Below are 22,704 nucleotides of genomic sequence, written 5' to 3'. Positions count from 1 at the left end.
ATGGCGCCGGCACTGCCGATCAAGTTCCAGGAGCTGCTCCAGCTCGGCAGCCTGGGCGTCAACCCGAGCGCCATCACCTTCAACACATGCGTACGATGCTCCTGACCAACTCCCGCATTGCGATCTCTTCCTCTTCTCGACCCTGCTGACCTTAACATTTCCTGCGCGCGACAGACACTCGAATCAGACTCGTTTATTTGCCTGCGGGACAAGAAGGACGAAACCTCGTCACCCGAAGTGCTGATCGTCGACCTCAAGAATAGCAACAATGTCATCCGCCGACCCATTAAGGCCGACAGCGCCATCATGCACTGGACGCGCCAGGTTATCGCCCTCAGAGCCCAGGCGCGGACCCTTCAGATTTTCGACCTGGAACAGAAGCAGAAGCTCAAGTCGACGACCATGACTGAGGACGTTGTCTTTTGGAAGTGGACGAGCGAGAGGATCCTGGGCCTCGTCACTGAGAACGCCATCTATCACTGGGACGTCTTTGATCCCACCCAGGCGGCACCGGTCAAGGTGTTTGAGCGGAACGCGAATTTGGCGGTAGGGAACCATCATGTCCTCGTGTGTGACACCGCCCGGTTTGGCTGACTCGCAACCCAGGGCAACCAAATCATCAACTACCGGACGAGCGCCGACGGCAAATGGATGGTCGTGGTTGGCATTTCGCAACAAGGAGGGCGCGTCGTTGGTGCCATGCAGCTCTATTCCAAGGACCGCGGTATCAGCCAAGCGATCGAGGGTCACGCCGCTGCCTTTGGCACCCTGCGCCTTGATGGCGCCCCCGAGGACACGAAGGTCTTTACCTTTGCTGTGCGCACCGCCGTCGGTGCCAAGCTTCACATTGTCGAAGTCGACCATCCCGAGACGAACCCCGTCTTCCCAAAGAAGGCTGTCGACGTCTTCTTCCCTCCAGAAGCTGCCACCGACTTCCCCGTCGCCCTCCAGATCTCGCAAAAGTACGGCATTATCTACCTCATTACCAAGTACGGCTTCATCCACCTGTACGACCTCGAGACTGGCACTTGCATCTTCATGAACCGCATCTCAAGCGACACCATCTTCACTGCTTGCGGTGACCGAGAGTCTAGCGGTGTCCTTGGCATCAACCGTAAGGGGCAGGTGCTCTTCGTGACTGCCGACGAAAACACCCTCGTCCCCTACGTGCTTGAGAGCCATGGCACCGAGCTGGCCCTCAAGCTTGCCTCGCGTGCTGGCCTGCCCGGCGCCGACAACCTCTACCAGCAGCGCTTCGAGCAGCTCTTCGCCAATGGCAACTACCAGGAGGCTGCCAAGGTTGCCGCGAACTCGCCCCGTGGTTTCCTGCGCACGCCTCAGACTATCGAGCGGTTCAAGCGCCTGCCGCAGCAGCCTGGGCAGATGTCCCATATCCTGCAGTACTTCGGCTTGCTTCTCGACAAGGGGTCGCTCAACCAGCATGAGACCATCGAGCTCGCCCAGCCGGTTCTCGCCCAGAATCGCAAGCAATTGTTGCAGAAGTGGCTCACCGAGAACAAGCTCGAGTGCTCCGAGAAGCTCGGTGATATGGTCCGGCCCCATGATCTTACCATGGCCTTGGCTATCTACCTCAAGGCGAACGTGCCTCACAAGGTCGTCGCCGGTTTCGCCGAGACGGGTCAATTTGAGAAGATCTTGCCCTACTGCGCTCAGGTTGGCTACAAGCCCGACTTTGTCCAGCTCCTGCAGCACATCGTCCGCGTCAACCCGGAGAAGGGCGCCGAGTTCGCCACTACGCTCGCCAACCAGGAGGGTGGTCCTCTTGTCGACCTTGAGCGCGTCGTCGACGTGTTCCAGTCCCAGGGCATGGTCCAACAGGCTACTGCCTTCCTGCTTGACGCCCTGAAGGACAATCTGCCCGAGCATGGCCACCTCCAGACTCGTCTGCTCGAGATGAACTTAATCAACGCCCCGCAGGTGGCTGACGCTATCTTGGGCAATGACATGTTCTCGCACTTCGACAAGCCCCGGATCGCCTCTCTCTGCGAGCAGGCCGGCCTGTTCCAGAGGGCGCTCGACCTGTACGAGGACCCGGCGGCCATCAAGCGCGTCGTCGTGGTCATTCCTGGTGCGCCCAACTTCAACCCCGAATGGCTTGTCGAGTATTTTGGCCGCCTGTCGGTCGAGCAGTCTATCGACTGCCTTGACGCCATGATGAAGCACAACATCCGCCAGAACCTGCAGTCGGTTGTCCAGATTGCCACCAAGTATGCTGAGCTGCTTGGACCCCAGCGCCTCATCGACCTCTTTGAGAAGTACAAGACCATGGAAGGGCTCTACTACTTCCTTGGCAGCATCGTCAACGTCAGCGAGGATCCCGAGGTCGTCTTCAAGTACATCGAGGCGGCTACCCGCACCGGCCAGATCCGCGAGGTTGAGCGTATCTGCCGTGACAACAACGTCTACAACCCGGAGAAGGTCAAGAACTTCCTTAAGGAGGCCAAGCTTGCCGAGATGCTGCCCCTCATGGTGGTTTGCGATCGCTTCAACTTCGTGCATGACCTGGTTCTCTACCTGTATCAGCACCAGCAGTTCAAGTCCATCGAGATTTACGTCCAGCAGGTCAACCCCGCCCGCACTCCTGGCGTCATCGGCGGTCTGTTGGATGTCGACTGCGACGAGACCATTATTAAGAACCTTCTCGCCACTGTGAACCCAATGGCTATCCCCATCGATGAGCTCGTGCACGAGGTTGAAACCCGCAACCGGCTCAAGCTGTTGCTGCCCTTCCTTGAGACTACTCTGGCCGCTGGCAATCAGCAGCAGGCTGTCTACAACGCTCTGGCCAAGATCTACATCGACTCCAACAACAACCCGGAGCGTTTCCTCAAGGAGAACGACCAGTACGACACCCTTGTCGTCGGCAAGTACTGCGAGAAGCGCGACCCCAACCTGGCCTACATCGCCTACCGCAAGGGCCAGAATGACCTGGAACTTGTCAACATCACCAACGAAAACTCCATGTACAAGGCCCAGGCCCGCTACCTTCTCGAGCGTGCCGATCGCGAGCTGTGGATGTTTGTCCTGAGCGAGAACAACCTGCACCGCCGCTCTGTCGTCGATCAGGTCATCTCGACCGCTGTGCCTGAGTCGACCGACCCGGCCAAGGTGTCCGAGGCAGTCGCCTGCTTCCTCAATGCCGACTTGCCTGCCGAGCTCATCGAGCTCCTTGAGAAGATTGTGCTTGAGCCATCGCCCTTCAGTGACAACCAGAACCTGCAGAACCTGCTTATCTTCACTGCTGCCAAGGCCGACAAGGCCCGTGTCATGGACTACATCCACCGCCTCGACAACTTCTCGCCCGATGAGATTGCCAATGTGTGCATTGAAGTCGGTCTGTTCGAGGAGGCCTTTGAGGTGTACAAGAAGATCGACAACAAGGAGGCGGCTGTCAATGTCCTCGTTGAGCACATCGTCAGCATTGACCGCGCCCAGGCGTACGCCGAGGAGGTTGACATTCCCCAAGTCTGGAGCAAGGTTGCCAAGGCCCAGCTCGATGGTCTTCGTGTCAGCGACTCGATCGAATCCTACATCAAGGCCGAGGATCCCAAGAACTATGCCGAGGTCATCGAGATTGCTGTGGCTGCTGGCAAGAACGAGGAGCTCATCAAGTACCTTCGCATGGCCCGCAAGACGCTCCGCGAGCCTGCCATCGATACTGCCTTGGCCTTCTGCTACGCCCGTCTTGACCAACTCGCTGAGCTCGAGGACTTCCTGCGGGCCACTAACGTGGCCAACATTGAGGAGTCTGGTGACAAGGCATATGCTGAGGGCCTGTACGAGGCTGCCAAGATCTTCTACGCCAGCATCTCGAACTGGGCCAAGCTCGCGACCACGCACGTGCACCTTGAGAACTACCAGGCCGCCGTTGACTGCGCTCGCAAGGCCAACAACATCAAGGTCTGGCGCGAGGTTCACGAAGCGTGCGTGGAGAAGAAGGAATTCCGCCTCGCCCAGATTTGCGGTCTCAACCTCATCGTCGATGCCGAGCAACTGCAGGCTCTCGTGAAGCAGTACGAGCGGAATGGCTACTTCGATGAGCTCATCAGCCTGCTCGAGCAGGGTCTTGGCCTCGAGCGCGCTCACATGGGCATGTTCACGGAGTTGGGTATCGCCCTGTCCAAGTACCACCCGGAACGTCTCATGGAGCACCTCAAGTTGTTCTGGAGCCGCATGAACCTGCCCAAGCTGATCCGCGCCTGCGAGGAGGCTCACCTCTGGCCTGAGCTGGTGTTCTGCTACTACCACTACGATGAGTTTGACAATGCTGCTCTTGCTGTGATGGAGCGGCCCGAGAACTCGTGGGAGCACCAGCAGTTCAAGGAGATCATTGTCAAGGTTGCCAACCTCGAGATTTACTACAAGGCCATCAACTTCTATCTCGAGCAGCACCCCTCGCTCTTGACGGATCTTCTGCAGGTCCTGACGCCGCGTATTGATGTCAACCGTGTCGTCCGCATGTTCCAGAAGTCGGACAACCTGCCGCTCATCAAACCATTCTTGCTCAGCGTTCAGTCCCAAAACAAGCGTTCCGTCAACGACGCCATCAACGACCTGCTCATCGAAGAGGAGGACTACAAGACCCTGCGCGACTCGGTCGAGAACTATGACAACTACGACGCCGTCGACCTGGCCAGCCGCCTTGAGAAGCACGACCTCGTCTTCTTCCGCCAGATCGCCGCCAACATCTACCGGAAGAACAAGCGCTGGGAGAAGTCCATCAACCTCTCCAAGCAAGACAAGCTGTGGAAGGACGCTATTGAGACGGCTGCCATCTCTGGGAAGCCCGAGGTGGTCGAGGAGCTGCTGCGCTACGTAAGTTTCTTCAATGCCAGTTCTTGTTTTCTGTTCATTGCTGACCGTTTAGTTCGTCGATATCGGCAACCGCGAGTGCTACGTGGGCATGCTGTACGCCTGCTACGACTTGATTCGCCCGGATGTGGTCCTGGAGCTGTCGTGGCGCAACGGCCTCCACGACTTCACCATGCCGTACATGATCAACCTCCTGTGCCAGCAGACCAAGGAGCTGGCGGCCCTCAAGGCAGATAACGAGGCACGCAAGGCCAAGGAAAAGGAGCAGGAGAAGGTGGAGGACAACACGCCCATTCTCGGCGGCACCCGTCTGATGATTACGGCTGGTCCTTCCACCTCTGCGCCTCCATACGCGCCTAACGGCTTCGCGCCACAGCCGACTGGGTTCGGCTTCTAAGGTAATAGTCATGTGTGGTATCAAAAGAGAGGCGCGGTTGGTAGGGCTTGGTGCGAAGATTTGGTCATGACAGGGGTTCTTGGCGGATATGTCTGTGCTATTGTACCTGTGTTGTATGATAGGATCAGGGATGGATGAATTCATCTTGTCTTTCACTGGTATGATGTTGACTCTTGGGCAGTGACGTCTATGGCCTCTCTGACGTCGCGATGGGACAATGTTGTTTTCGGAGAGAAAACTCCGACAATCCCGAACATCAGACGTCCGTGGTGCATCTTGTCCTTCTGGCTCCCACACGAAGCCCTGTTTCAGGGCCGCCTAGAGGCGAAGACCTCAACGGATGATTTTGTTGGCCAGGCTGAGTGTTGATACGAGGTGACCTCCAGACAAGCATTGGATGAACTGTGACATCTTCGGACGATATTATTGACGGAGACCACATTGACTTGAAGTGCCTGGATGGATAAAGCCCCAGACCTGATGGCTTGGAACAAGGGCTGCGCTTTGCCACGACAGCGATAGAATTGCAACCATAACTCGTCGTGTAGAGTGAAGACGTCGATCAACGTCCATTCCCCCCGAATCCTGTTACCAAACTCACTCCTACCGCCCATATGGCAATTATGTTTATTCGCCATACGAGATCAGGTCCATGATGTGACGCCCTTCTAACCCACACGCCTGCCCACGAGAAAAGATGCATACCAAATACAAGCAGTCCCCAGACTCTCGACCGCTCTATGCAAAGCCCAACCGACGCCGCACCATACACGCAGAAGTCCGGTGTCCGCGAACATGCTGCGCCCTCATCAAACGAACGGCCCCAAATCCCCTGTGCCCTTCCCGGCCTGGACCGGACATCAAAGTGCATCTACCCTATAACCCCGACGCACCAAAGCACCGCCAACTCCTCTCAATCCCTCCCTTCGGCCTTTCCACTTCATTTCTTCTCAGCCGCACCCTCCACCGGCTTTCCAGGGACGAAAGTTCCCGCTGCTATCGCTCTCTCCCTGCCGCCCCAGCGCGTCCAATCCAAGTAGCGGTATGCTTGGGTGAGCTGGGCACCCTCGTTGACGAAGTGGCAGCCGAAGAGGAGGTAGTTCTTGGGGGTGACGGCGAGCGAGTAGCGCATGAAGATGGCGGAGTAGACAACCAGGGCAAAGGTCATGTTACCGGAGATTCTGTTGGGAGAGGAAGGTGGGAAGTTCCGAGAAGAGATTAGCTCAGCTCTTGCGGCCTGGGTAGGCAAGAGAAGACAAAGGTGTTTGTGAAGAAGACAAAGGGAATGTGAGGTCGGGGAGGATCAGACTCACAGCTCAGGGCTTTTCTGAGTGTCCATGACGGCGGCGACGGGGATACCGAAATTGGAGACGGGGCCCCAGAAGTCTAGAGAGCGTGGGAGTCAAGGTTAGCTCTGCTTTGGTGTTGTACAAAGAATCTTGGTGCGAGCGCGGGGTGCCATGGCCATGATCGGCGAGCAATGGGCGTCCCAAGGGAGCCCATGTGCCTGACGAAGGTCGCCTCGGGATGGCATGTAATGTCGAGCTGTTGAGAAGGTGACAGCATGCGGCATTACTTGCGCTCGTTGCCTTTGGCATTGGGCCAGCGGAAGTCCGGCGACTGACGCTGCACTTGGATTTAGACAGAAAGGAAGGTCACAAATGACTCACGCGTTGAGCAGACATAGTCCAGCACCGGGTGCGAACGAATTTTCGCGTTAACGGCTTTGATGAAGGCGGCCATGGTTGGTGTCGGTGGTGTAAGGAACGGCTGAATCTGGTGGTTGAGGGGCCTGGTCGCAAGGTTGGGATTGTGAGGATGCGAGTTGGAGTTTTGGCTCCAGAAATCGGAGTCCGACGACTGTCAAATTCTGGGTGGGTCTGCACGGACCAAACGCCCAGCTGCGTGGAACTGCGTCATTCGGCTGCGCCAATCCAGCGGGCTGGCGGGCCGGAACCGAACATCCCGTCACTCCGACGACACTACTAAGCACGAAAAATCACAGGGTAGACAACACGAAGGGCATTGTCTTGTTGGCAGTTTTGCATTACTCCTTTGTGTCCGGAATGAGACTGTCTACCCCGTTCTTAGGCGAGTACAAATGGTTGGCAACATGACCGCAGTTTCATAACCCCTAAACGCCGCCCAACCCAACCCTTCAGAAATTCCAGGGATCCCAAATAGACGACTTCGCGGGCCAGCTTCAAATCGCTGAGGCTCTCTTTCACGCGGAAAACCACGGAGGTGTGACTGGTATCGACGATATACACGAAATGTAACCGGTTTAGCGCCGAGGAGGGGGGTTGAATCCCGGGGGAGGAGCACCACCGGGAGGGAATCCAGGCGGGAAGCCGGGAGGAGCTCCAGGGAAGCCCGCGGGCGGAGGGAACGGAGCACCAAATCCGGGCGGCGGGGCTATGATCTGTTAGAGCCACATCCTACCACTCAACAATGACAAGACTTTGTACTTACGCGCACCACGGCCGGGGAATCCGGGAGGGGCAGCCCCAGGGAAGCCAGCGAACGGCGGGGGAGGAACGGCGCCACCAACGCCCGGAGCAGGACCGGCAAGAGAAATCGGAGCAGCAGCACCGCGTCCAGCCGGACGGGCGACGCCAGGGCCAGCCGCCAGGGCTGTCGTGAGACCAGCGGTCGTTGTCTTGCCCAGACGCGCGCTGGGATCAGCGGGAGGTGGCGACTCGACCGACAGAGAGACAATGTGCGCGCCGCGGATAATGATCAAGCCCAAAGTACGCTTCTCCTCTTGCTCGGTGATGGTGACGGCTGCACCGGGAGCCGGCTTGTTCTGCTTGCGGCGAATCTTGCGAAACTCCTCCGTATCGGCGAGGACCAGGTTCATGTGTTTGTCAAAGGCAAGCATCTGATTACAGGTTAGCCATGTTCGCCGAGAAGAACATTTCGTGAGTATGCTACTGACTTGGCCGACCATCTGGCGTCCATCCAGGAGGGTGACGCGCATCCGGTAATTGATCTGCCAACCGTCAGCATTCGTCCGCCTCGCGTTGTTCGTCTCTTGGGATCACGTACGTAGCCGGCCTAGAACAATTGGAGTTGTTAGTCTCAGGTCAACAATGCCTGGGAAATGGTCGCGGAAACTGGGGTCGCGGAAACCGGGTCGCGGAAAGTCGACTCACCATCTTGCCCTGCTTGTTTTGGGCCGACATCTTGACGGTTAAATACTGCAGATGCAGATTCTTTAGGGTTCAAAAAGTGGTTTGGGTGACAAAGCTCCTCACTTTGCCGAGATGCGGTCTCTTCGAGTCTCGGCCGAAGCTTGAACTTGAAGTGACGCGCAAGGTTGGGTGATGAGCGTGGGTGGAGGTCGGCAACTGGAGCATGCAGCAAACAGCTGGGAAATTTACAAGGCGCCACCAGACGCGAGGCTGAGAACCTTGGAAGCTGGGAGCTTGGACCTCTCAGCCTCATCCCACCCAGCTCCAGCCACAAGGCTTGACTTTGCGCCACACGTCCCCCACCAAAATCCCAGCCAGCGCCACAACTAATTCCCCACACGCACAATCTCAAAATTCTGGTCGAATTTCGGCCTCGAACTTCCAATTCCCTGAGACCAACGACAAGTCGCCCAGCACCGATCCGACGACAACACCGCCCACCATGGTACGAAAACACGATATCTGCTGGATATTATTCAATTGCGGCTAACATGTTCGCCAGTCTGAGAAGGCCCAGAACCCGATGCGGGAGCTCCGCATCCAGAAGCTCGTCCTCAACATCTCTGTTGGCGAGTCCGGTGACAGGCTGACCCGTGCGGCCAAGGTGCTGGAGCAGCTCTCCGGCCAGACCCCGGTGTACAGTAGGTTATCCTTGCTTCATCTGACGGCAAATGGAACAAATTCTTAACACAACCGTACAGGCAAGGCCCGCTACACCGTCCGTAACTTCGGTATTCGCCGCAACGAAAAGATCGCCGTCCACGTCACCGTCCGCGGCCCCAAGGCTGAGGAGATTCTTGAGCGTGGCCTGAAGGTCAAGGAGTACGAGCTCCGCCGCCGCAACTTCAGCGAGACCGGCAACTTCGGCTTCGGTATCAGCGAGCACATCGATCTCGGCATCAAGTACGACCCGGGCATTGGTATCTACGGCATGGACTTCTACTGCTGCATGGAGCGCCCCGGCGCCCGTGTCGCCCGCCGCCGCCGCTGCAAGAGCAGGATCGGCGCCAGCCACCGCATCACCCGCGAGGACACCATCCGGTGGTTCAAGCAGCGCTTCGACGCCATTGTCCGCTAAGCGGTGGATGGGGGTTAGGAGGGGATGATAACAAAGAAAAACAAGTGGCATTTCTGGGAGTCATGGGGAGTTGGTTTGGGCATCGGATGGGTTCCATGGAGAAAACAATGGCAGGGTTGGGTTCTTTCGGGCAAAGGCATGTACATTCGTGACAGCTTCCTCCATCGTCTGGCGAGACTTGTTCTCGTCCAGCATTGCTCGGTCTGAATTTCAGTCGAGCCGCGGCCTCAGAGACCGACCGGCGCCCATGCCGGCTTCCCATCTCGTACTTAGATTTCGTGATGACCATCATGTCAGTTCTGTGCCTTTCGTGGGGAACACGGGGCAGGTTGGTCGATGAGACTCATCGCATGACGCTTGGTCAGAAACATCCTCCCTTGTTCCCAACATACCGTACCGTTGTCAGCTCCCGACGTTGTGATGAGTACTGTGCAGAACGCATCTTTCGATGACCAGTCTGAAAGTCATGCTTCCCTCCTTCCCAATGCACTGACAAGGCGTCCAGCAGTAACGCAGTTCCTACGACCCAGGATTCAGAGTCTTTCCCTCCCCCAAAAACGCCCAATCGCCCCAGGACTCATTCCTGTACTTTTCTCTCCAGGTCTTCATTTCTGTGGATTGGGAATCAAAATCAGATGCTGGGTGCCGTCGGGAGGGAGTAACCACACAAAGCGGGTTAAGGTTGTAGCTGTCATCCCTTGCTTGTCAAAGGGGACCGCTTCCGTTTCTCACATCCATTTTCCTCGAGGAACAATACTAAGCTGGACAAACAACCGATTCTCCTGAATACTTGAATGCTAGCAAACTTTCACAAAGAAAGTCACCAAAAGGTTGATGTCTATAAAATCCCAGAGAGTACAGCCGGGCAAGAAAGATGGTTCGTCCTTCTTGCACACTCAGCTACCCCTGGTCCCGTTTGAGGCCCCTTTCTGTCCCGTCACTCGGAGAGGCATTGCTCTGTCACCATGGCTTCCCATATGCCCGACAATTATAACGAGACCCGGTTACACCGGTATCTCGCTCACTGGAACCGCGACAAGAACAATCTGGCTTCCGTCGACGTGGAGGCCATCAGCTGGCCGACCGAGGAGGAGCGTCGTGAGCGGATGAAGAACTACGACCAGGTTGCCTCTGACTACTACGATCTGGTCTCGCCGTTGTATGAGCAGGGATGGTATGTGACTTTGCCGTCATTGTCGCTTGTCCAGTCCAGAGGCTGACCGTTACTCCAGGGGCCAGCAATTCCACTACTCGCCGCTCCAGCCGGGGCTCTCGTTGGCAGAGAGCACGACCGCCTACGAGAAGGTCTTTGCTGAGCTTGCCCGAGTCAAAGAGGGCATGCGTGTGCTGGATCTTGGGTGTGGCATTGGCGGGCCCGCGCGAACCATCGCCTCGACTTACAACTGTAAGGTCGTCGGTATTACGAACAGTGCGTGGCACGTCGAGAGAGGCACTGCTCTCACCAAGAAGGCTGGGTTGGACCATCTGGTATCGTTTGTGAAGGGTGACTTTGTGGTATGCTCTCCTGTCGTCGGTTTGTACGCTTGGGTGATAGCTAACTGGGGGTTGTGTAGAAACTGCCCTTTCCCGACAATTCCTTCGATGCGGCTTACTCGGTCGAGTCGCTGTGCTATGCTCCGGTCCCTGTTGAAGTCTACCGTGAGGTGAAGCGAGTGCTCAAGCCCGGTGCGCCCTTCACGTTCCATGACTTCGCGATGACGGAGAAGTGGGATCCCACCATCCCAGAGCATGTCAAGGTCCGAAACTGGATCGAATTTGGCAACGGCTTGTCAAAGATGCATTGGGTACCCGACATGCGCAAGGCTCTCAAGGAGGCTGGTGAGTTTTCATGGGCGAACAAATAAAGTTGGTTACGGTTTGGATTGAACTCTTTACTGACGAGTCATTACATCCACAGGATTCATCCTGCACAGGGAAATCGACATGGCGCTCACCAGCTCGCCAGCTCCCTGGTACTACGGCCCTGCGGGTGACATCTGCTGGGCGTGGCGTACGCCAGGCTGGGCCGACTTTTGGAAGGTATTCAAGATGTGGCCACCGTTCCGCGGGACTGCCCACCTCGTCTACAAGATCATGATCCTCTTCGGTATGGTGCCCAAGGAGGTGTCCGGGCTGATGGACATGATGTGGTACTGCAGCAAGGCCACAGCTCTTGGTGGCAAGATGGGTATTTTCACTCCTATGTATGCGTTTGTTTGCGAGAAGCCACGGAGAGAGAACGGGGTGTCCCCCAGCAACTAAAACGGGTAGAGAAAACAGAGGGAATGAGAGCGATGGATGAGGGAAAGATCAGAATGAGAGGACTGCCATTCAGATGTCAATATATAGGTAGAGTTGGTTCAATTCCGTCGTTCATCGTGAATCAAGCAATCTAAAGCCCTGGGTGTTCCATGCGATCCACACTTCTGTCGCTCGCCATGACGGAGAGGTCAAGGTCGACCGACTATCGCACGAGTTTCCCATTTTCAACAAGTACAGACAACTATTATGGATCATGGACAATTCAAGCATCGTACTCTGGTAGAGAATGCAGGCATTCCCATAAAGATGGTGCGTGGCCGGTGGCATGTACGTCCAATCATTGCGATCGTTCCCATGGAGCAGAAGGGAACGACCGCACCCAAGATCGAGCGCCAGAGTATCACTCCGTTTTTCTCCATTCTGATCGAAAACTTACGATTCCGGTCATGGGCCACCGCACAGACTGTACAGCCCGGGGACCTCGCGATCGCATCTCAGTTTCGAATGAATGTTGGTGTTTGCGTTGTTCATGGAGAAGAAAAGAGGAAAGAGAGGAAAGAACCAAATTTTCTGGCGGTTTTGATCTTGGATCCATTCCTGAGAGTGGGGGCGATGTGGCGGTGTCATGTGTGGCTGAACAATGAAAATGTGGGGGCATGTGGCTGGTGGATCGGTTGCAGGTTCGGCTGGTTGCGGCTTTCAGCCCGAAGATCGGGAGCCGAGCTTGAACCTCATCCCTTCAACTGCTCGTGAACAACCCAATGTGCAGCAAGACAGTTCTAGTGCAGCCCAACATGAGCGCAACACACAGTATTCCGCGGTTTCTACTTCCTCGCCTAAGCTGGGGTCCTGGCCCTCTCGCCTCAGCCGGTTTTCCTGGAGCATCTTCGACAGCCCTTCCACAGCAAACCATGCGGGCAGCATGCGCGGGGATGGGTGCATGGCAGATATCCCCAAGTAGGACGGTTCATACGGGGACAGGGCAAGCCACGGTGAGGAGACCGAGGATATCAGCAACGAAGATTTGTCCCTGCAGCGTCGCGGAGAATCCCAAGACGGCCAGCTCAAGCAGCATTGCGCGCAACTCGTTGCTCCGACGGTCCTTCCACGCCTCGGCGGCGCGCCAGCGAGATCACCATTTTGACACCCTCCGCTTCGTCCAGAAGCTGCAGCAAGAAGGATTTACGGAGGAGCAAGCGGTAGCCATGATGAAAGTACTGAACGATGTCATTGAGGAAAGGTGAGGAGGCATGACCGTCTCCCGACAAACCCAATTACAACGAAACTGACATGGCCTCTTCCGTCTCAAGCATCCAAAACCTCACTCGCACAATGGTCCCCCGCGAAGAAGCGGCCAAGATCACCTACACTCAAAAAGTCGACTTCGCGAAGTTGCGCAGCGAGCTGCTATCTGCAGACAGCACGGAGTCTAGCGCGACTCGCGCTGCGCACGAGCGGCTGGCCAACGATATCGCCAAGCTGAGCGGGCGGTTGCGTGACGAGATTTCGCGGACGCAGGCGAGCGTGCGGCTGGACCTTAACCTGGAGAAGGGCCGCATCCGCGAAGAAGCTGTGTCGCAGGAGCTCAAGATCAAGGAGACGGAGACCAAGATCGAGCAAGAAGCGGCAGCATTGAGGCAGCAGCTGGAGCAGGTCAAGTTCCAGACATTACAATGGCTGATTGGTGTGTGTACTGGGTTCGCGGCCCTGCTGTTGGGTGCTTGGCGGTTGTTGATGTGAAGGTTGGGGGATATGAAGGTTCTTGAAGAAAACATACCTACGAGGCAATCATACTAGTTCAAGATGCCGTAGCTGGGGATTTCAGAGCTGTGGACTGTCTCTCGCCTCCTGTCCAGAGGCCCCCGGCACGCAAACTCTGCTTAGTGCCCTAGGTTTCCCTCCCTGTAATGGATTCATATTGCTCAGTAACTGAGACAAGGGCGGTTCTAACTGTCAATACCTATCTCCCAACCCAGCTCGTCGGAAAGGTCTATTGGATGCATGTCGAAGCCGACGTGGCCAGGCGGGAATTGCCGCGAGGAAGCACACAGAACTGCTGTCTCTTACTTTCGGCGACTGCAACTCCACCTTGCTGCCACGGTGACACATCACCAATGTCACTTATTTCTCAACTCCCTGCGCGAGACCGATGCCGACATGCGGCGGCTGGTACACCAGTACGATGTCGGCACCGCCTTCAAGGCGGGATTCTTCGGCGGGAGGCCAACGCTGTTCATTGATCAAGGAACTGCCGGCACGGACGTCCCGTACGACGTGGTGAGTTCTATCCGGACCAGGGCTATGTCATACAGCGCGGACCGAAGGGCGAGCGAGTTGCCACGGTTGTGCAGATGGATAGCATTGAGCGGTACCTGCAAGGCAGTGAGTGGCTGTGCTCATGCCTGGACGTCTTCGGAGAGAGGAGGTTGCGAACGGAGGTACACTTCCACGCAGACTTCAACCTGCCCCTTGTGACCGCAGTCCGAGTCCTGGGATTTCCATGGACCGCTTACAAGACCCGCTGAGAAGGCATGGAGGTTCCGATCAAGAGAGTGCTCGATGTCAAGAAGGAAAGACGCGAGTATCTACGTCCTCTAGTGGCTGGCAATGTGTAGCCGCCGAGATAGGATCCATTGGCATTATGGCCTTTTACGGTCCCTGGGATATTGTTGGGCGCGACTAGAAGCTGCTCAAGCAAGGCTGCGACGACCCAGCAATCAAGATCATAGGTCCCTGGGGCGTTGAAAGATAAAGTCCGGGAACACAAAGGGGCTTGGTGGGTGCTATGTTTGGACTTGGTGGGTGTGGTGGTGAGGCAGGGCTGGGAAGATACCATCAAGATACATCTTAGAGGGAATCGAAAAGCCTTGGATAAACCAATATGTTTGATGTTGAGGGAGACTTGTACATTGGGTGTCTCTCTTCTTTGCTTGAACTTAACCAAATGGCCTGTGCCCAAGTACACTCCGCTCAAACCAACGATTGATATCAATGTGGCAAACTGTTGGCGGAGGTTGTTGACAGAAAAAGCCCACAGTCTGCATGCATCAACGGAGTGTGTTCCCCTTTAGTCTCAGGCTCCTTGCAGGATGGTGTGTGTCAGGTAAGGCTGAGCCGGTGGCTGCAGGTTGGTCGCTTACATCAAGGCCTGGCCTGGCACAGCCACGGGAACATCTGTTCTCTCACACGTGGTCTTGATAGATGCGAGATGAAGCTATCCCCGGTGACGATCCCAGATCTACGTGACCAGATCTCTAGGCCTGGTCGTTGAAGGTAAAACCCGAGTCAGATATGCGGCCATAAGTTTGGCCAGGCCAGGAACACGACCACGATGCACCAGGCAGTAGCCCCTGAAGCAATCTGCAACGCCGTATACAGAGCCCTTGAAACCCATTTCCTGAAAGGAGCCCCCTTGAGTCGTCGAAGCCTTGCCATCCAAGTACAGGACATCGTGTGTTTACTGAACCCTTCAGAGAAAGCCGAAAGGCACCGTCAGCAAGTCTTGACGAATACGCGGTTCGTAGCGCCGTGGCTGTCTGTCCTTCTGGAAAACTCATGGGGTTGCTAGGTCAAGCCTCACCTCGCTTGTGCATGTCAGTGGGTTACACAACCGTTTACTAACCCAACCCCAATATCAAGCCACCACCCACTACCCCCGGATGGAATGGCGTCTTTCATACGATAGCCGCCACTTGAGGCTTGTCTCCAGAAAGCATGAAACACACCTGAGTAGCTGAAATTCTTGGCATGGACGCTGGTCTCTAGATTGACTAGAAGCAGACACGAAACCCCAAAGGCGAGCTCAGCCCGCGGCAACAAGCGCGCTTTGGCGCCGTAGCGCCGAGGACTGCTTCACGATGGGGGTTCTGATACATGGCAATTTCCGGCTCTTTCTCCGTCATGATCTTCGATCGGCAAGGCCGCGCGCCTGCGGCCTTGGGCAATGCGGTCTCTTCTTTGCAGACAAGTTCTTAGATGCCCCTTGATACTTGGGCATTGGCTAGATCAAAATGCGGCGAGAACGAGCTTGACGGCTGCATATGCCATCAGAGAAGCGCAGGTCTGGTGATGAGATCCTGCAGGAAAGACATGCAGGCTGCTTTTGGTCTCTCTGCTTTTGGTCTCTCAAGGCTGCGGGAAGCAGTTGTATGGCTGTTGATATCGTTGAGGAAAGCAAGCCGTTTTGATGTGGAATATAAAGAATCATGTCAACCCGGACGCTGTGCTGAGAAAATTGACGTTCATGTTCATCATATAGTATCCTAGATTCGTCACTCGTTTATCCCCAAGCTTCTGTCCCTCGTTGCTCGCCTTTTCTTTCAACATGTCAAACACCCCTCGGAGGGTAAGTCATTGCTGGTACCTAGTGCCTAAACCCAGGCTTAGTGCTGACCATGCTCTCATATAGTCAGGGGATGCAGGCGATTCCCAACTTGAGAGCTCACACACACTCTCGGATCAGGAGTGTCAAAGCCTAGGGCTTGGAATAACGCTTGACCCCGATGTGGCTGATCACTGGAGTACACTGGTTAACCGGGCTACATCTATCCACACAATCAGGTCAGCGTCTCACGCCTCGCGACCATTGATGGACGAGCCCCCGTCACCTCCGCCGACGCCACAGACACCTCCTCCTCCGCCGCCCCCTTCGCCATCCCATGAGCAAGTCGCTCAGTCCATTGCCCACATCGGCGCTCACTTCCTTTCCTCTCCAACAGCCACCCCGAAAGAACTGACTCTGGATGGAGCCGAGTCAACTCTCAGTTCCACGTCCGCTGACCGGCCACTGGCTCTCGGGGAAGGTGTTTTGAACGAGCCCCAGGCTCTGATACAAGGAGCCGCTTGGCCAGGCAGGCCGGATTTCTCTCTTGTTTCTACTTCTCAACGTCATCAACTCCCTGAAACACCGGACACCGTGTCGCCAGGCAACAAGCGGCCATCGGCTAGCCCTCTCCAGCGGGCTCGGAAAATGAGGAAGCTTTCGGGGACGTCCCAGGAGACTGCCGAGAGGCTGGAACCACAGCCTGTTGGGGAACCCACGCCCGGGATGGGCAGGATTGAGGTATCTCAACTTCACAGTCCGATATCTCTTCCGCGTGAACAACGGGGAGATGATTCTGGATCATCGGGTCACTGATAGTTTTGGCTTCGGGTACATGTGAGTATTCTATCAAAGGAATGAACATTGCTCTTGAACAGCTGCTGACTCTGTGCCAGTTCAAATTTATCCTCTCTTCTTCTGCTCTATTTCGAAATGAGGTGCATAGGTTGGACTGCGGGTAGGGATTCATATTCTTGGTGACCAGGCAATCAGGATGGCCGGCCAATATAGGAACGCCTGGCTTTGGGACAAGGTCTGGAGATATACATGGGATGAATAACTTAATATTTAATACCTGCCTGGCCTAGTTTTGTTTGTAAGGTAGTTTTCTTTCTCTTCTCTCTTCTTTCTTATTCTTGTAGCAAGACTTTGTTTATTCGTGCTCTTTTGACCTTTTTGTCATAATATCTTTACCAACTCCATCATATTGCGTTTTGACATTAAAACTCAAATACCCCTTGGTGAAGTTGCTGTTTTGTTGAACCTTCTGACCTTGGCAGCAGTTTGCGAAGATCTCGACGTCAAGGCCTCCGGAATTACCCGGTGACCAGGGCAGGCCTTGGCCAGCCGGGGTTATGGAGGGGTAAAAAGTCAAACCAAAATGAACTTGAGACTTATAGAAAGTCAATTGCTGGACTGAAGCTATGTATAATGCCTAAACCACTCCCCCAAAGATTCCCCTTGAAGTTGACCGAGGAATCGAGCTTCCCGTCTTTTCCCATGCCGGGACTTTTTCATGTCCAATGCTGCCCGAGCTTTCTGCGTGCACAGTGTGAGTTTCAGATATCGTGCAGCGGCAGCGGCAGCTCTGTCGCTGCCGGGCGGAGACCTTCGGGTTGAGCAAAATTCTCTTCCAGCTCCCATTGGCCGGATGGAGCTTCTGCCCCACCTTTTGCTCGTTCTCTCGATCCAGCCAGGACCCTCGCTCCAGTCTCCAGCCCTTTCTGACAATTTTCCTCACGATCGGCTCCCCCCAAACTTCGCAATCCCAAAACCTCCAGACCCCAAATCTCCCCTCTACCTGCAATTGCACCCGGTTGCAATTGTTTTCCCTCACCACCCCCCGAGGCGACAGTAGCAGGAGAATCATGTTCCGGACCGCCCTCCGCCAGAGCACGCGCGCCGTCGGCGCTCTCTCTGCCTCGAGCAGAATTGCTGCCGTTGTGAGTGTTGCTGCGACTTTTGCTGCCTTCCATCCCATCCGTCCGCCCGCCCACTCGGCATCACCATCTCCATTCCATCGCCCTGGTGCTCGCACCCGATCCCAATCCGCCCTGCACACCTCCACGACGCTCAATTGAGCTCGACTGTGCCTTACTGCGAGGAATTGGACGAGCACCGGGTCCCGGATCGGAGTTGTGCCATTTTTTGCGAGGCTTTTGGCTGCTCATTGGTATTTTCGGCTTGGCTGACAGGTCCCGTGACAGCGAAATGCCGCACCCGCCGTCTCCGCCCTCCAGACCCGCACCTACGCCGAAGCCAGGGCCTCGCCGACCGAGGTGTCGTCCATCCTCGAGCAGAGGATCCGTGGTGTCCAGGAGGAGGTCAACCTCGCTGAGACCGGCCGCGTCCTCTCCGTCGGGTACGTTCCCGCACACCGTGCACACACCGTCCGAACAAACCTGGAGGAGAGAGTTGGGCAAACCCGCTGCAGACGACACGAACGACGCCCAGACGAACGCTCGCCGGGATTTGGAGGACTGGGACGACATAGCATGTAGGGCAGATTTGCTGACCAGGACCGTTACAGTGATGGTATCGCCCGCGTGCACGGCCTGGCCAACGTCCAGGCTGAGGAGCTGGTCGAGTATGTTAAACCCCCGCATGTGCGGTTGTGCATGTTGCTAACCACCACAATCTAGATTCTCCTCGGGCGTCAAGGGCATGTGCATGAACCTCGAGGCCGGCCAGGTTGGTGTCGTGCTGTTCGGTTCCGACCGTCTCGTCAAGGAGGGCGAGACTGTCAAGCGTACCGGCCAGATCGTAAGTTGCCGGATATCCGGAGGCAGCTTGAGATCGACTGTTCCTGCTAACGCACACCCAGGTCGACGTCCCCGTCGGTCCTGAGCTGCTCGGCCGTGTCATCGATGCCCTGGGTAACCCCATCGACGGCAAGGGCCCCATCCAGACCAAGGAGCGCCGCCGTGCCCAGATCAAGGCCCCCGGCATTCTTCCCCGCCGTTCCGTCCACGAGCCCGTCCAGACCGGTCTCAAGTCGGTCGATGCCATGGTCCCCATCGGCCGTGGCCAGCGTGAGCTGATTATCGGCGACCGTCAGACCGGCAAGACTGCCGTCGGTCTCGACACCATCCTCAACCAGAAGCGCTGGAACAACGGCACCGACGAGTCCAAGAAGCTCTACTGCATCTACGTCGCCGTCGGCCAGAAGCGTTCCACCGTCGCCCAGTTCGTCAAGACCCTGGAGGAGAACGATGCCATGAAGTACTCGATTGTCGTTGCTGCCACCGCCTCTGAGGCTGCTCCCCTTCAGTACCTCGCTCCTTTCACTGGTGTATGTGATTGCTCCTTTCCCACCCAACGCAAACCGTTCCGAAGTTTCCGAAGTGAGTTGACCATGGGCAACAATAGGCCTCGATCGGTGAGTGGTTCCGTGACAACGGCAGGCACTCGCTTGTCATCTACGACGACCTGTCCAAGCAGGCCGTTGCCTACCGTCAGATGTCGCTGCTGCTGCGTCGTCCGCCCGGCCGTGAGGCTTACCCCGGTGACGTCTTCTACCTGCACTCGCGTCTGCTGGAGCGTGCCGCAAAGCTCAACGACAAGCACGGTGGCGGTTCCATGACTGCCCTCCCTGTCATTGAGACCCAGGGTGGTGATGTGTCTGCCTACATTCCCACCAACGTCATTTCCATTACCGACGGCCAGATCTTCCTGGAGTCTGAGCTCTTCTACAAGGGTGTCCGCCCGGCCATCAACGTCGGTCTTTCCGTCTCGCGTGTCGGCTCTTCTGCCCAGCTCAAGGCCATGAAGCAAGTCGCCGGCTCTCTCAAGCTCTTCTTGGCCCAGTACCGTGAGGTCGCTGCTTTCGCCCAGTTCGGTTCGGATCTCGATGCCGCCACTAAGCAGACTCTTGCCCGTGGTGAGCGGGTAAGTTGACTTTTTTCTGTCCCCAGAAAGAAACTTTGCGGGCCGGTACTAACAATGTCTGCAGTTGACCGAGCTCCTGAAGCAGAAGCAGTACTCGCCCATGGCCGTCAACGAGATGGTTCCTCTCATCTTCGCTGGTGTCAACGGCTACCTCGATGCCGTCCCCGTCAACAAGATCCTCCAGTGGGAGGCTGACTTCCTTGCCCACCTCAAGACGAACGAGGCCGACATCATGGCCACGATCGACAAGGAGGGTGCCATCAGCAAGGAGCTCGAGGCCCGGTTGAGGGAGGTCATCTCCAGCTTCACCAAGTCCTTCCTGGGTTAAACTTAGCAACGTAATATCAATGCATGCGTAGCCTGGGATAATCTAGAGGAGAGGTGGAGGGGGGGAAAGGCTCAGAGGGGCCGAGGACGGGGGTGTCTATAAGCCGCAGCAGCGCGTCCGTGTGTTTCTAAAGCTGGGGGTTTCCGTCGTTTGTCGTGTTGCTGAAGTCGAGAGAGGACGCGAGACGCGGTGATCCTCCCGCCAGATCCCTTGTAAAATAGAGCAGAGACTCAATCAAGCACTCGATTCCCTTTGTCCTGAACAACTGGGTTTGATGGTACCGATTGAGGTACACCGGGGATTATGTGGGTCCGTTGGAACGGTTGACATCATGGATGAACTCAAAAGTTGGGGGGACTGCGAGTTTCACTGGAAACCATGATACGAAAAATAAAGATATTTCATGTTTGAGGTCCGAATACTACCCAAGAACCTTCATTGCGTGTCGTAGATCTTGTGGTATTAAGCACCTGGGTTGCTGGTGCAATTCAGTTGCCTCTTGTTTGAGTGAACAGTCAACCCCCTCCTCATCCCCGCAGATCTCAGGCAACTTCCCTCAGCAACCATTCCATCAACCTGCACACACGGAATCATCGAAGCAGCTCCCTCCTCTTTGAGGCCGTAATTTCTGGAAATGTCAGCCTACTTTGTTGTTGATTTGGTCTTTTGAAGGGTCCAATGATTAACGACACTCCCAGACGCCATCAATTGTTCCGTTCCTGTTCTGCCTTGACCCAAATTCATCACCATCACCCTGAGCAGCGAACATGTCAAGCCAAGAACAGCCTGTGAGCTCTACTCCCAAAATGTCGCCTGCTACCAAGGAACTCCTCGCTCGTGTGAGGATGATGATTCCACCTATGCTCGAGAAGTTTCATAAAGGTGAGGATTGTTCGATTCCTCTTGGCTGGGTTTCCTCGGATGAGTGGCTGGAGCTTCGGATGAGTGGAATGGAGAGAACCTATGAGGGCCTGGTGTACCATTCTGGGTGCTTGTGGGTTGCTGACTTTCCAATACATATTGCTGGACACAGGCCAGTTGGGGAGAGTCGCGGTTATCGGTGGTAGTGAGGACTATACTGGCGCGCCCTACTTTTCGGCCATGGCGAGCGCGAGGTTGGGATGTGATATGGTAAGTTATGTTCCTCTACGCAGCTCGGGGTGTTGCTCAGTCCGTGCCACACCCTCTCATCTGTCTCCTACCTCGTTCATGGTCCAGTGGCAGCATGACGGAAATGGCGGGACAGATACGAAACCCCTGAGGTGACAACATGGCTCTGGTTCAGCATGCCTCCCTCATCCTTTCCTACATCCTAAAACCAAAACCCCTGAGGTGGCCGTGCTAACCCACCCTTCCTTCAAGTCCCACGTCATCTGCACCCCCGGCGCCGCCCCCGTCATCAAGTCCTACTCCCCAAACCTCATGGTCCACCCCCTAATGCGCCAATCCCCAACCCCCTTCTCTCCCCATCCCGACACCAATCCCCACCAAATCGCTTCCCGCATCATCGCCCTCCTCGACCGCCTTCACGTCCTCGTCATCGGCCCCGGCCTCGGCCGCGACCCGCTCATGCAAGACACATGCGCCTTGGTGATCTCCGCCGCACGGAATAAGGGGATGCCGCTGGTTTTGGACGCCGACGCGCTGCAGTTGGTGCAGCGCAATCCCGGGTTGGTAAACGGGTATAAGCTGGCGGTGCTGACGCCGAATGTGGTGGAGTTTGGGAGGCTGGAGAAAGCCCTCGGGCTGGAGGGGAAGGCCGACGGAGATGGAGAGGAGACGGCGCGGGTGGAGGCGCTGGCAAGGAAGCTGGGCGGGGTGACGGTGTTGCAGAAAGGGAGGAAGGATCATTTGAGCGATGGGACGACGACGTTGACAGTGGATGTGGAAGGGGGTAGGAAGAGGAGCGGTGGGCAGGGGGATACGCTGACGGGGAGTATTGCTACGTTTTTGGCTTGGAGGAAGGCCTATCTGGATAGGCTGTGGGACCATGGCGGGAAGTTGGATGAAGAGGAGCTGGTGAGGTTGGCGGTTGTGGGCGGCAGCGCAATTACCAGGGTGAGTTCTCCATTCATTCAGGCTTATACAGGTTAGGACCTTGGGTTTGGAGAGGTGGTGCATGTTTTCAACTTGGCCACAGATATCCGTCTACGCTACGAAGCTTGGAGCGGTTGAGAAGCATATGACTGATAGACAAAAACAGGAATGCTCGAGACTGGCCTTCGCGAAGACCGGCCGCAGTCTACAAGCAAGCGACCTCACCGACGAGGTGCACACGGCGTTCCTGAACCTGTTCGGCGAGGTCGATGCCGACGTCGCTGACACAGAGACCAGCAGCGGTTCCCGGCTGTGAGCACTCATGACGGACTCATTCCGTCACTCGGCTCGACAGGGTGAAAAATG

The 22,704-nt window shown here is 56.2% G+C and overlaps 11 protein-coding genes across 11 annotated transcripts; 7 read left to right on the top strand and 4 right to left on the bottom strand.

Annotated features, from left to right (window-relative positions):
• On the top strand, positions 1-5,230 carry VTJ04DRAFT_3533 (uncharacterized protein; the record flags this gene model as incomplete). The annotated part of the gene is made up of 4 exons (XM_069361444.1): positions 1-90; positions 175-546; positions 607-4,836; positions 4,889-5,230. 4 exons carry the CDS (start codon positions 1-3, stop codon positions 5,228-5,230), a joined length of 5,034 nt encoding a protein of 1,677 aa, XP_069222054.1.
• A 562-nt stretch (positions 5,231-5,792) lies between these two features.
• Positions 5,793-6,101, bottom strand: VTJ04DRAFT_3532 (uncharacterized protein; the record flags this gene model as incomplete). The annotated part of the gene is made up of 1 exon (XM_069361443.1): positions 5,793-6,101. The coding sequence occupies one exon, from the start codon at positions 6,099-6,101 to the stop codon at positions 5,793-5,795; it is 309 nt and encodes a 102-aa protein (XP_069222053.1).
• A 69-nt stretch (positions 6,102-6,170) lies between these two features.
• On the bottom strand, positions 6,171-6,973 carry VTJ04DRAFT_3531 (uncharacterized protein; the record flags this gene model as incomplete). Its single annotated transcript, XM_069361442.1, has 3 exons — positions 6,171-6,411; positions 6,544-6,616; positions 6,901-6,973. 3 exons carry the CDS (start codon positions 6,971-6,973, stop codon positions 6,171-6,173), a joined length of 387 nt encoding a protein of 128 aa, XP_069222052.1.
• A 541-nt stretch (positions 6,974-7,514) lies between these two features.
• VTJ04DRAFT_3530 (uncharacterized protein) lies at positions 7,515-8,415 on the bottom strand (the record flags this gene model as incomplete). The annotated part of the gene is made up of 5 exons (XM_069361441.1): positions 7,515-7,645; positions 7,703-8,111; positions 8,169-8,222; positions 8,279-8,287; positions 8,386-8,415. 5 exons carry the CDS (start codon positions 8,413-8,415, stop codon positions 7,515-7,517), a joined length of 633 nt encoding a protein of 210 aa, XP_069222051.1.
• A 451-nt stretch (positions 8,416-8,866) lies between these two features.
• Positions 8,867-9,502, top strand: VTJ04DRAFT_3529 (60S ribosomal protein uL5; the record flags this gene model as incomplete). Its single annotated transcript, XM_069361439.1, has 3 exons — positions 8,867-8,869; positions 8,927-9,065; positions 9,126-9,502. The coding sequence occupies 3 exons, from the start codon at positions 8,867-8,869 to the stop codon at positions 9,500-9,502; spliced, it is 519 nt and encodes a 172-aa protein (XP_069222050.1).
• Positions 9,503-9,516: 14 nt separating this feature from the next.
• Positions 9,517-9,849, bottom strand: VTJ04DRAFT_3528 (uncharacterized protein; the record flags this gene model as incomplete). Its single annotated transcript, XM_069361438.1, has 2 exons — positions 9,517-9,728; positions 9,822-9,849. The coding sequence occupies 2 exons, from the start codon at positions 9,847-9,849 to the stop codon at positions 9,517-9,519; spliced, it is 240 nt and encodes a 79-aa protein (XP_069222049.1).
• A 618-nt stretch (positions 9,850-10,467) lies between these two features.
• Positions 10,468-11,764, top strand: VTJ04DRAFT_3527 (uncharacterized protein; the record flags this gene model as incomplete). Its single annotated transcript, XM_069361437.1, has 4 exons — positions 10,468-10,676; positions 10,735-11,017; positions 11,077-11,341; positions 11,421-11,764. The coding sequence occupies 4 exons, from the start codon at positions 10,468-10,470 to the stop codon at positions 11,762-11,764; spliced, it is 1,101 nt and encodes a 366-aa protein (XP_069222048.1).
• A 761-nt stretch (positions 11,765-12,525) lies between these two features.
• On the top strand, positions 12,526-13,504 carry VTJ04DRAFT_3526 (uncharacterized protein; the record flags this gene model as incomplete). The annotated part of the gene is made up of 2 exons (XM_069361436.1): positions 12,526-13,004; positions 13,075-13,504. The coding sequence occupies 2 exons, from the start codon at positions 12,526-12,528 to the stop codon at positions 13,502-13,504; spliced, it is 909 nt and encodes a 302-aa protein (XP_069222047.1).
• Positions 13,505-13,921: 417 nt separating this feature from the next.
• VTJ04DRAFT_3525 (uncharacterized protein) lies at positions 13,922-14,289 on the top strand (the record flags this gene model as incomplete). Its single annotated transcript, XM_069361435.1, has 2 exons — positions 13,922-14,041; positions 14,116-14,289. The coding sequence occupies 2 exons, from the start codon at positions 13,922-13,924 to the stop codon at positions 14,287-14,289; spliced, it is 294 nt and encodes a 97-aa protein (XP_069222046.1).
• A 3,664-nt stretch (positions 14,290-17,953) lies between these two features.
• Positions 17,954-20,301, top strand: VTJ04DRAFT_3524 (uncharacterized protein; the record flags this gene model as incomplete). Its single annotated transcript, XM_069361434.1, has 7 exons — positions 17,954-18,028; positions 18,293-18,447; positions 18,616-18,672; positions 18,728-18,848; positions 18,910-19,377; positions 19,455-19,973; positions 20,038-20,301. 7 exons carry the CDS (start codon positions 17,954-17,956, stop codon positions 20,299-20,301), a joined length of 1,659 nt encoding a protein of 552 aa, XP_069222045.1.
• An 806-nt stretch (positions 20,302-21,107) lies between these two features.
• VTJ04DRAFT_3523 (uncharacterized protein) lies at positions 21,108-22,654 on the top strand (the record flags this gene model as incomplete). Its single annotated transcript, XM_069361433.1, has 4 exons — positions 21,108-21,183; positions 21,335-21,432; positions 21,664-22,359; positions 22,505-22,654. The coding sequence occupies 4 exons, from the start codon at positions 21,108-21,110 to the stop codon at positions 22,652-22,654; spliced, it is 1,020 nt and encodes a 339-aa protein (XP_069222044.1).
• Between the last annotated feature and the right edge of the window lie 50 nt (positions 22,655-22,704).

This window comes from Mycothermus thermophilus (assembly GCF_041956435.1).
Source record: "Mycothermus thermophilus strain CBS 625.91 unplaced genomic scaffold VTJ04scaffold_2, whole genome shotgun sequence".
Taxonomy (NCBI): domain Eukaryota; kingdom Fungi; phylum Ascomycota; class Sordariomycetes; order Sordariales; family Chaetomiaceae; genus Mycothermus; species Mycothermus thermophilus.
This window is presented reverse-complemented; position numbering and strand designations above follow the sequence as displayed.